General features: G+C 50.2%; 1 protein-coding gene across 3 annotated transcripts in view; it reads left to right on the top strand.

Moving 5' to 3' along the window:
• The window catches only part of NLGN3 (neuroligin 3), a 25,460-nt gene extending 15,465 nt beyond the window's left edge, over nt 1-9,995 (top strand). For 2 of the 3 annotated variants that reach the window (XM_017516768.2, XM_017516771.2), the window contains 3 exons: nt 3,420-3,605; nt 6,326-7,115; nt 8,060-9,964. In XM_017516768.2, the coding sequence (XP_017372257.1) occupies nt 3,420-3,605; nt 6,326-7,115; nt 8,060-8,903 (1,820 nt within the window). In that variant the 3' untranslated portion in view covers nt 8,904-9,964. Of the gene's footprint in view, nt 1-3,419; nt 3,606-6,325; nt 7,116-8,059 lie in introns of all 3 variants that reach the window. The other variant, XM_017516769.2, reaches the window with a different exon arrangement.
• The last annotated feature ends 257 nt before the right edge of the window (nt 9,996-10,252 follow it).

Raw genomic sequence — 10,252 nt, 5'->3', positions numbered from 1 at the left:
TTTTGTATTTTTAGTAGAGACGGGGTTTCACCATGTTGGCCAGGCTGGTCTCAAACTCCTTACCTCAGGTGATCCGCCTGACTCAGCCTCCCAAAGTGCTGGATTACAGGCATGAGCCACCGTGCCCGGCCTCTAAGGTGATTTTCTAGATGACTTGGGTGATTCATGTATGTTGAGAATGTCACAGGCTAATCCATGGATCCTCTCCAAGGCAGAGGGATAGATATTATTTGAGAAGGCCCCACTGGGCTTAGGCCAACGAAAGAGTCTCCAGCAAGATACAGGATGTGGATATCACTGAGGCTTAAGAAGCAGGAACTTGCCAAATTTGACTCCAGGTTCCAGAACTGAATCCTACATGCTTGCTCAGGTACCCTCCAGGCAAACTGAAAACACAGTAAACATCAAGCCTTGAGTGACACAAGTATCTGGCTTTGTTACAATCTGCCAGATTCCCCCATCTTCTGTTGACAAGCAGTTTACCATGTACTGCAGTATAAACTTGGGCCCAGGGAGACTGGCTCCGATTTACTCTCTTATGGAGTTTGTTATTTCAGCCTTCATTCTCACATGATTTCTGTGGATAATTGAGTTACTGGGGAAATAGCAGTCAGTGACCTCTCCCAGAATGCCAGATTTTGTGTGCTTCTGGTTGGGCAGGTTTGCTGTCATCTGCCTGAGCCTGTTGGAGATAGTATTTCAAGCACTCTTCTTGGAATAGGGATCATTGGCATGGCATCATCCACATGCTTCAGAGCCCCTTATCTAGAGGCTCACAGGATCTGAAAGAGCAGGGAGTGATGGTCAAATCCTCCATCCAATACCCTTAAGTCAGGAGTTCGAGAACAACCTGGCCAACATGGCAAAGCACTGTCTCTACTAAAAATACAAAAATTAGCCAGGTGTGCTGACGGGCGCCTGTAATCCCAGCTACTCGGGAGGCTGAGACAGGAGAATAACTTGAACCTGGGAGGCGAGATCTCAGTGAGGCTAGATCTCAGTGAGCCGAGATCGTGCCATTGCACTCCAGCCTGAGTGACAAGAGTGAAACTCTGACTCAAAAAAAAAAAATCAAAAACAAAATCCTCCATCCAGCTCTTTCAGGCCTTTGTTTCTAATCCAGGAAATCGGTACATGTTGAAAAAACCGCTCTACTATATCCAAATGCAGGCTTTGCCTGCTGATTAGGGCAGACAAAGTTTGATACATTTTAGTACATGATGCCTTGTCAAAGGCTGAAGCCAAGTCCACTATTGCCTAAATCAAAGAAAAGGAAAAGAGAATACAGGGGAGGGAGAGAGGAGGGAGGGAGGACTAACAGAAGGACAGAGTGATTTCTGCCGGAGGGTCCCAAGGCTTGGGCAGTTGGATTGGAGCTTGGTCAACAGAGTTGGAGTTTGGGGATTTTTTGTTTTTTAGAGATGGAGTCTCGTTCTATCCCCCAGGCTGGAGTGCAGTGGGGTAATCACAGCTCACTGCAGCCTTGACTCCTAGGCTCAAATGGTCCTCCAGCCTCAGCCATCTGAGTAGCTGGGACTACAGGCATGCACCGCCACAACTGGCTAATTTATTTTGTTTTAAAAATAAAAGGAGACAGGGCCTTGCTACATTGCCCAGGTTGGTCTCAAACTTCTGACCTCATGTGATCCTCCCGCCTCAGCCTCCCAAAGTGCTGGGATTACACGCGTGAGCCACCATGCCCGGCCAAGTTTTTAAGACTCAAAGGAGCAGCTTCAATTTCTGAATGGGCCACACAAAGGAGAATCTGGTTTCCTTGTCTGGAGGAGCAAGGGTTCCTTTGTTCATCCTCATTCAGGCTTTGTCTAATTCATTCTCATTTCCTCCTCTGGAACCTGGGGCTAAAAAGGACTTGTGACTAGGGCCTGGGAGGAATAACTAAGTACTTTACATACTTAATTGTACCAGAGGTAAATTAATAATACACTTGAAGAGGATGAGATGAGCTCTTTGCAGAAGCTAGGTACAGAAGGACTTGAGAAAGGCAGCGGTGCGGTCTTGTGACTCCTTGAGTCTATTTGAATTCAGCCTCTGCCTGTAGACTGCAAGGACCGCCAGAGAGCTCTCTGGGAGCTCTGGGAGCCTCCTTCAACATGGCTGCTCGCAAAGTTGATTCCAGGTGCTGTGAATGAGCTTTTAACTGGGGAGTCAAAAATACTGATCCAAGTGTGGGTTTCCAATACGTAGGAGCTCCACAATTACCCACCTGCAAAGATCTCTTCCAAAAGCCTAGGGCAGAAGACAGAGCCTTCCAAGGAACCCAAGGATTCAGGGAAGAGAGATGAAATAAGGCCGCCGGATCAGTCTAAAATGGAAGCAGAGTAGGGGGGAATATAGGACATCTCTGTGGGATAGCCAGCAGGTGGGCAGGAAGGTAGTCTCCATGGCAACAAGTCTCCACAGCAGCAAATCCCAGCAGGTGGGTGGGAAGGTAGTCTCCATGGTGACATGTCTCCTCAGCAGCAAATCCCAATGGGGGGGGGGGCGGGAAGACCTGTTTCTGTGGTAACGTACTGCACTGACTTCCCCATTTCTCCATCAGATGAAAAAGATGGTCTGACCCGGTGGTTTCTCAACTTTAGCAGGTATCAGCATCACCTGGAGAGCTTGTTAAAAACACAGATTGCTGCCCCCGCCCAGAGTTTCTGATCCATTTGGCCTCCAAGGAAGGGAAATGAGGACCTGCCCCGAAAATGAGGGGAAGGGCACCATTAAGGCCCTGGAAAGAAGTGAAGAGGGGCTGAATTATACAGGAAGGGCAAGGAGAGCTTAGGGATTGTTGCCTCTTGGGATCATCTACACTTCCTTTGGAGAGAGAAGAAAAGGGAAAGAGCAGTAACTATAGCGCTACAATGTGGCGAGCATGTTATAGATGCTTATGTTCCTTTTATCCTTGTTACAAGCCTGTGAGGTATTTTTATCCCCATTTTACAGAAAAGGAAACTGTGGCCCAGAGATTTTAAATAAAGTGTCCAAAGCTACGTGGCTAAGATGTGATACAGGCAGGATTCAAATCAAGGGCTGTCTGACTCCAAGATTGCTGCTCTTTGCATTCTATCTTGCCAGACGTTAGGGTAAGGTCCCCAGTAGTACATCAGGGCAGAGAATGCTGAGTTCTGGACATTTGTAGTTTCTGCAGTTTGTCTCCCACCTAGAGGCATCCACTTCAAATGGTCTGCAGACCCCTCCTTCCAAACTGGATAACAGGTGGGAGGCAAGGAGCCGACCTCTCTTCTGTTGACCTTGCAGAAAGGAGCAGTGGTTTAAGTTAGTTAGGTGGGAAGAACTACGTTGTGTGCTCATTCTCTATCCCCACCTCCCCTGATGACCCTACCTGCCATCATCACCCAAATCGTCCATCCCTCTGCCTTCACTGCCCTCATGCCCTTTGTCAAATCCAGGTTTCCTGAGTACTGGAGATCAGGCTGCCAAGGGCAACTATGGGCTCCTTGACCAGATCCAGGCCCTCCGCTGGGTGAGCGAGAATATTGCCTTCTTTGGGGGAGACCCCCGCCGGATCACTGTCTTTGGCTCAGGCATTGGAGCATCCTGCGTCAGCCTCCTCACGTTGTCACATCACTCTGAGGGTGAGTAACTCATGGGGCAAAACCTGAACTAGCCAAGTGCCAGCTGCCCAATGTGCCCCATCCATGCCCCAAGGCATCTAAGGGAATCAGCCAGTTCTCTTCTACCAGCTTGGTATCCCTTTGGCAAGAAGTGGAAGAGAAATATTTCTCTGAGAGAAGTAGTACTTCTCTTGAAGTGGAAGAGGGAAGAAAAAGAATTTCATTTATGTCCCAGGAAAGCAGGATTCTCCTTCTGATGTGGGAGTCTTATTTGGGGCAGTGGAAATAGAACAATTGTCCCCTCAGAGGACAATAGTTTGGCAGGGGTTGTGGGGGATCTTTCAGTATGGGAAGGACATGTTACTTCACAGTAGAGATATAGGGTGGAAATTGATTTCTAGGTGTAAGAAACACTCATTCTCTGCCTTTCTCTCTGAAGAGCAAGTCTGTACAAAAGGGGAAATGTCCTTGAGGGGAAGTGGGTCTGAAATGAGAGTCCCTTACCCATGAGGTGGGCTCCTTCCACGGGACGATGGTCTATTATCGCACTCCGGACCTCCTCCTGGGCTGTGCACGCCACCGGGGAGATTCGCAGTCTTGGCCTCTCTCCTTGTGATGGGTCCCTTTGCCAGTGACCCTTCCAAGAGAGCAGAATAGGTCCTTTTCGCTCGGCAGGAAATGTTCTCTCCACCTCTGGATGACAGGGAACATTCTATCTCTGAGAGGCAAAGCTGAGCTTCTCATGAAGACAAGATCTTCCTGAAATAGTTGCCCTTTTCTGAAGTAAGGAAATCTGTGAGCAAGGACGCTTTTTTTCTTTTTTCATTGGACACTAACCCTCTAAGTTAGTGACATTCTCACACGAAGACTTTCCATCTCTCTGAAGAAGTTCTGTCTCTCTGAGAGAGAAGAACCACCTTCTTTGACCCAGAAATTCTGTCTTTGCCCCTCCAGGGACTACCCTGGTGAGGGAAGACTTAGATAGGATCTGCATCTCTAAAGAGGAGAATGTGTTCCTAGGTGACCATAGTGGGAACCAGAATTTCCCCTTTTTCCCCAAAGGAGGGTGAAATGACATGCTGTAAGTGTGCCTTGGTCCGAAAAGACGTTCAGTGCCTCCTCTGACTGGGGACTCCCCCCCCCCAGGAGAAGAAAGCTTTTCCCAGACTGGTGCTATGCTTTGTCTCATAGCGGGGCCTGTGTCTCTGGAGGTTTGACTTCTTTTTTTTTTTTGAGACAAGGTCTCACTCTGTCACCCAGGCCGTAGTGCAGTGGTGCAATCATAGCTCACTGCAACCCCTGCCTCCCGGGCTCAAGTGATACTCCTGCCTCAGCCTCCAGAGTAGCTGGGGACTACAGGTGCATGCCACCATGCCAAGCTAATTTTGGGCAGAAATTTTTTTTTGTAGAGATGGGGTTTCGCCATGTTGCCCATGCTAGTCTCGAACTCCTAAGCTCAAGCAATCCACCTACCTCTGCCTCTCAAAGTGTTGGGATTACAGGCGTGAGCCACTGTGCCTGGCCGAGGTTTGACTTCTTTAAGGATCTGTTCTCTGTTTTTCTGTAATTGATGCGTGGATAATAATCTTTGGAAAAATGAGACTCGTTTAAGTAGTAATGTATCATTTTCTTTCCCTCTCTTTCCACTCATACAAACTGCCACTGATGCAAACTCCCTTTCTCTTAAAGGAATGAAGTTGTGTGCCTGAGGGACAAATTTTCCCTTGGGAATGTTGGGGCCAGGGAGAGAATTATACCATTTTTTTTTTCTAGAGAAGGAAAAATTATCTTCTTTTTGAGTTTGGGGGACTGGCTCCCTCTCAGCTAGGGGAAAATCTGAATTTGAAGTATCAGTAGCTTCAGATAAAAAGAAAGTCTTGGCTAGGCACAGTGGCTCATGTCTGTAATCCCAGCACTTTGGAAGGCCGAGGCAAGAGGATCACCTGAGGTCAGGAGTTCGAGACCAGCCTGACCAACATGATGAAACGCTGTCTCCACTAAAAATACAAAATTAGCTTGGCGTGGTGGTGCATGCCTGTAATCTCAGCTACCGGGGAGGCTGAGGCAGGAGAATTGCTTGAACCTGGGAGGCGGAGGTTGCGGTAAGCCGAGATCGCACCACTGCACTCCAGACTGGGCACCACTGCACTCCAGACTGGGCAACAAGAGCAAAACTGTGTCTCAGAAAAAAAAAAAAAAAAGGAAAATCTTAGTTAGAGACCACAGATGGGGAGCACAGGTTCCCTGGAGACTTTCAGACCCCAAGGCTTTTGCCCTTGTGCTCCTTCCCCAAACCCTCAGAATGTGGGGCTCTTGCCTGCCTGCATTTCTCATCTCTCATGAAAAAGACTCCTTTGTGGTGCAAGCGCCAGCTCCCTGGTGGTGTGCTGGCACAGAGCTGGGCCCAGCTGGGCAGGAAGCAAGAAGGGAAGACAAGGAGAGATAAAGAGAGGCGGCATAAGGAGGCTGATGTCTGGGATTTAAGGGGTTAATTCTTTCTGACATTGCCTTAACCCCTAAGTTACCAGCCATGGTACCAGGACAGGGAAGGGATGGAGCAAGCAGTCAGGCAAGGGGCTCAGCAACTCCTCCTTTGGCCCCACATCATCCCCTGCCAAAAGAGTTGTTCCCCCTTTCTAGCCCATTGAAACCATGAGGCAGCCTCAGTGGCAGAGGAATGAGGGGACTTATGGCTGTGGATGACATGATAGATCTGACCTGGTGCTGTCTGTCTTCTGTAGGACTTTTCCAGAGAGCCATCATCCAAAGTGGGTCTGCTCTGTCCAGCTGGGCTGTGAACTACCAACCAGTGAAGTACACCAGCCTGCTGGCAGACAAAGTGGGCTGTAATGTGCTAGACACCGTGGATATGGTGGACTGTCTTCGGCAAAAGAGTGCCAAGGAGCTGGTAGAGCAGGACATCCAGCCAGCCCGCTACCACGTGGCCTTTGGCCCTGTGATTGATGGTGATGTCATTCCTGATGACCCTGAGATCCTCATGGAGCAGGGCGAGTTCCTCAACTATGACATCATGCTAGGTGTCAACCAGGGCGAGGGTCTCAAGTTTGTGGAAGGGGTGGTGGACCCTGAGGATGGTGTCTCTGGCACTGACTTTGACTATTCTGTCTCCAATTTTGTGGACAATCTATATGGCTATCCTGAGGGTAAGGATACCCTTCGAGAGACCATCAAGTTCATGTATACAGACTGGGCAGACCGTGACAACCCTGAGACCCGCCGTAAAACACTGGTGGCACTCTTCACTGACCACCAGTGGGTGGAGCCCTCAGTGGTGACAGCCGATCTGCACGCCCGCTACGGCTCACCTACCTACTTCTACGCCTTCTATCATCACTGCCAGAGCCTCATGAAGCCTGCTTGGTCAGATGCAGCTCATGGGGATGAAGTACCCTATGTTTTTGGGGTTCCTATGGTAGGCCCCACTGACCTTTTCCCCTGCAACTTCTCCAAGAATGATGTTATGCTCAGTGCTGTCGTCATGACCTATTGGACCAACTTTGCCAAGACTGGGTAAGGAGAAAATAGGGGTTTTTTCTTCTTTGGGACCCCAGCATGCCCTCCCCTCTGCTCCTCTAGCTAAACCTCTTCCATCATCTCCCTTCTTAAGATATTCCCAAAATCTTACTTGGTACCACTTCACTCATCCTCCTATCTCCCCTTCCTGAGTCTCTCATGCCATTTTTCCTTCCTTCAAAAATGTTGTTGAGGCTCAAAACTCAGTTAGCATCAGGACTGGGAAGGAATGAGAGTTACTGGAAGAATTATGGGATTTAGCCAAGCCCAGTGGCTCACAGCTGATATGCTCAAGGCAGATCACTTGAGCTCAGGAGTTTAAGACGAGCCAGCACAACATAGAAAGACTCTCTCTAAAAGAAAAAGCATTAGCTGGGCATGGTGGTGGGTGCCTGTAGTCCCAGCTACTTGGGAGGCTGAAGTGGGAGGATCACTTGAGCCCTGGAGATTGGGGCTACAGTGAGCTGTGATCACGCCACTGCACTCAAGCCTGGGTGACAGAGCGAGACCTTATCTCAAAACAAAAAACTATGGGATTCAAGGTTAGCTGGTCAGAGGCCATGCGAAGTAGGAATGCAGTACATTCAGAAAGAGCCTTCAGGTTCAGCAACTTCTGCTTGCTTAATAAAAAAGAAAGGGCCTTTGAGCACTCCTGGCAAAACTGGGCAGCTGAAAAGATTGATTATGCTCAGTAACATGTGCAAAGAAAAAGCGTCTATGGCCTTAATCTTAAAGGATGAGCACCAGGAAGGAGGAGATAGGAGTTCAAACCCTGGGGAAGAAGCAGGTGTGGACAGAGCAGGGGGACCCTGGAAAAGATGGAAATGGTGGGAAGTTCTGAACTGGGAAAGAGGTTTAGGGGTGGCTGTGAGAGGAAAAATGCTGGACCTTTTCCTCATCCAGATAGAGTGGTGACCCCAGATTTCCATGTGGTATTTCAGGGATCCCAACAAGCCGGTCCCCCAGGACACCAAGTTCATTCACACCAAGGCCAACCGCTTTGAGGAAGTGGCCTGGTCCAAATACAATCCCCGAGACCAGCTCTACCTTCACATCGGGCTGAAACCAAGGGTCCGAGATCATTACCGGGCCACTAAGGTGGCCTTTTGGAAACATCTGGTGCCCCACCTATACAACCTGCATGACATGTTCCACTATACGTCCACCACCACCAAAGTGCCGCCTCCGGATACCACCCACAGCTCCCACATCACCCGCAGGCCCAATGGCAAGACCTGGAGCACCAAGCGGCCAGCCATCTCACCTGCCTACAGCAACGAGAACGCCCAGGGGTCCTGGAATGGGGACCAGGATGCAGGGCCACTCCTGGTGGAGAACCCTCGTGACTACTCCACTGAATTAAGTGTCACCATCGCCGTGGGGGCCTCCCTCCTGTTCCTTAACGTTCTGGCCTTTGCTGCCCTCTACTACCGTAAGGACAAACGGCGCCAGGAGCCCCTGCGGCAGCCTAGCCCTCAGCGGGGAGCCGGGGCCCCTGAATTGGGAGCTGCTCCAGAGGAGGAGCTGGCAGCATTACAGCTGGGCCCTGCCCACCACGAGTGTGAGGCCGGTACCCCCCATGACACACTGCACCTCACTGCATTGCCCGACTACACCCTGACCCTGCGGCGGTCCCCAGATGACATCCCACTCATGACCCCCAACACCATCACTATGATCCCCAACTCCCTGGTAGGGCTGCAGACATTGCACCCCTATAACACCTTTGCCGCAGGGTTCAACAGTACCGGGCTGCCCCACTCACACTCCACTACCCGGGTATAGCTCCAGCTCAGAGCACAGCCTGTCTCCCGGCTCCCTCCCTCCCAGATCCAGGAACACATGCACACACAGACACACACACACAGACACACACACACACATAGATGTATACGCACGCACCCACACCCTACAGCAGACCCACCTGCACAAACATAGACAGATATGGACATGCACCCGCATGTACAAAAACACAGATACAGAAGTAAACCTGAACAAACCCTTCAAATGGGGACGCAGATGAGTCCTTGGTAAACTGAGGACCCATGAAACAGCAGCTGAAGCCAGCTCCCCGAGCCTGACCACAGACACTCCCGGGGGGCCTGAAAGCAACAGCTGGACACCCCCTTGGTGCTCGCCTTCGGCCTCTCTTGGAACTGCACCACCGACCAACTCCAGACTTGGGAGCTTTAAAGAGCAGAATAGCTCTTCCTCCCTGAGACTTGGTCTTTTTTCTGGGTCTTGTTTTGTTGATTTTTCTTTTTTAATTTTGGAACAAATGCTTTTCCAACCCATGAGTAATAAGAGGCTCTGCAAGGGAGGGCTCCAGGCCCGAAGGTCTCTCTGGCCCTGGGACCCCCAGTGCTCACACAATCAGACCAAGGAACAGGACCCCCAGGAAAGAAACAGATTCAAGCAAGACCATGGGGTGGAAGGAGAAAGGGGCTAGTGCTGGATGGGGCTAGAGGGATGTAGGGGAGAGATCTTCAACTCTGTGTCTGTGTGGAGGCCTGCAGAGCCTGAAGGTTGACCTGCTTCCCCAAAGGCCAGCACCATTGGCCTGGCCAGACCAGGGGACCTTAGATTTGGTGAACAAGGTACGGTGGCCAGGCCACGTCATTATTGGACCCCTGGGTCTGATCTGGATTTTGCCTCTGCCCTTGGGGAAATGCTATCAGAAATTCGCCCAATTTTCTTTACAGTCTCTTTTGTGTCTGTCATTTCTCTTTCAAAAAGGCGGTGTTTTTTGTTGTTGTTGGCTTTTTTTTTTAAAGAAAAGTTCTTAAAACACTAACGGAAACCCATGGAGTTTGTCCTTTGTAAAAATTTTAAACAGTGTCTTGATATAAAAATAAAAAATCCAGTTAGCACTCCCAACCTGCCTCCCTTGCACAGGCCTTGCCCCAACAGACCTCTGAGCAGGATGCCCCTGTGGGCTGGGAATCCGTCAATCAGGCAGCCTCCCCCTGCCTCCTGTATCTTTAAGCTGATACATGTCTGGGCTGCACTGTGTGGAGAGAATGGGGGCCCTGCACGAAGGCCTCTCCAATCTTAATCAGGTTGCTGTTCCCATCTCCCTGCCCCCAGCACGCTGGGTTCCTGCAGCTGAAGCCTCCTCTCAGCATCTCAGGCCT

Source organism: Cebus imitator, unplaced genomic scaffold, assembly GCF_001604975.1.
Source record: "Cebus imitator isolate Cc_AM_T3 unplaced genomic scaffold, Cebus_imitator-1.0 Scaffold602, whole genome shotgun sequence".
Taxonomy (NCBI): domain Eukaryota; kingdom Metazoa; phylum Chordata; class Mammalia; order Primates; family Cebidae; genus Cebus; species Cebus imitator.
This window is presented reverse-complemented; position numbering and strand designations above follow the sequence as displayed.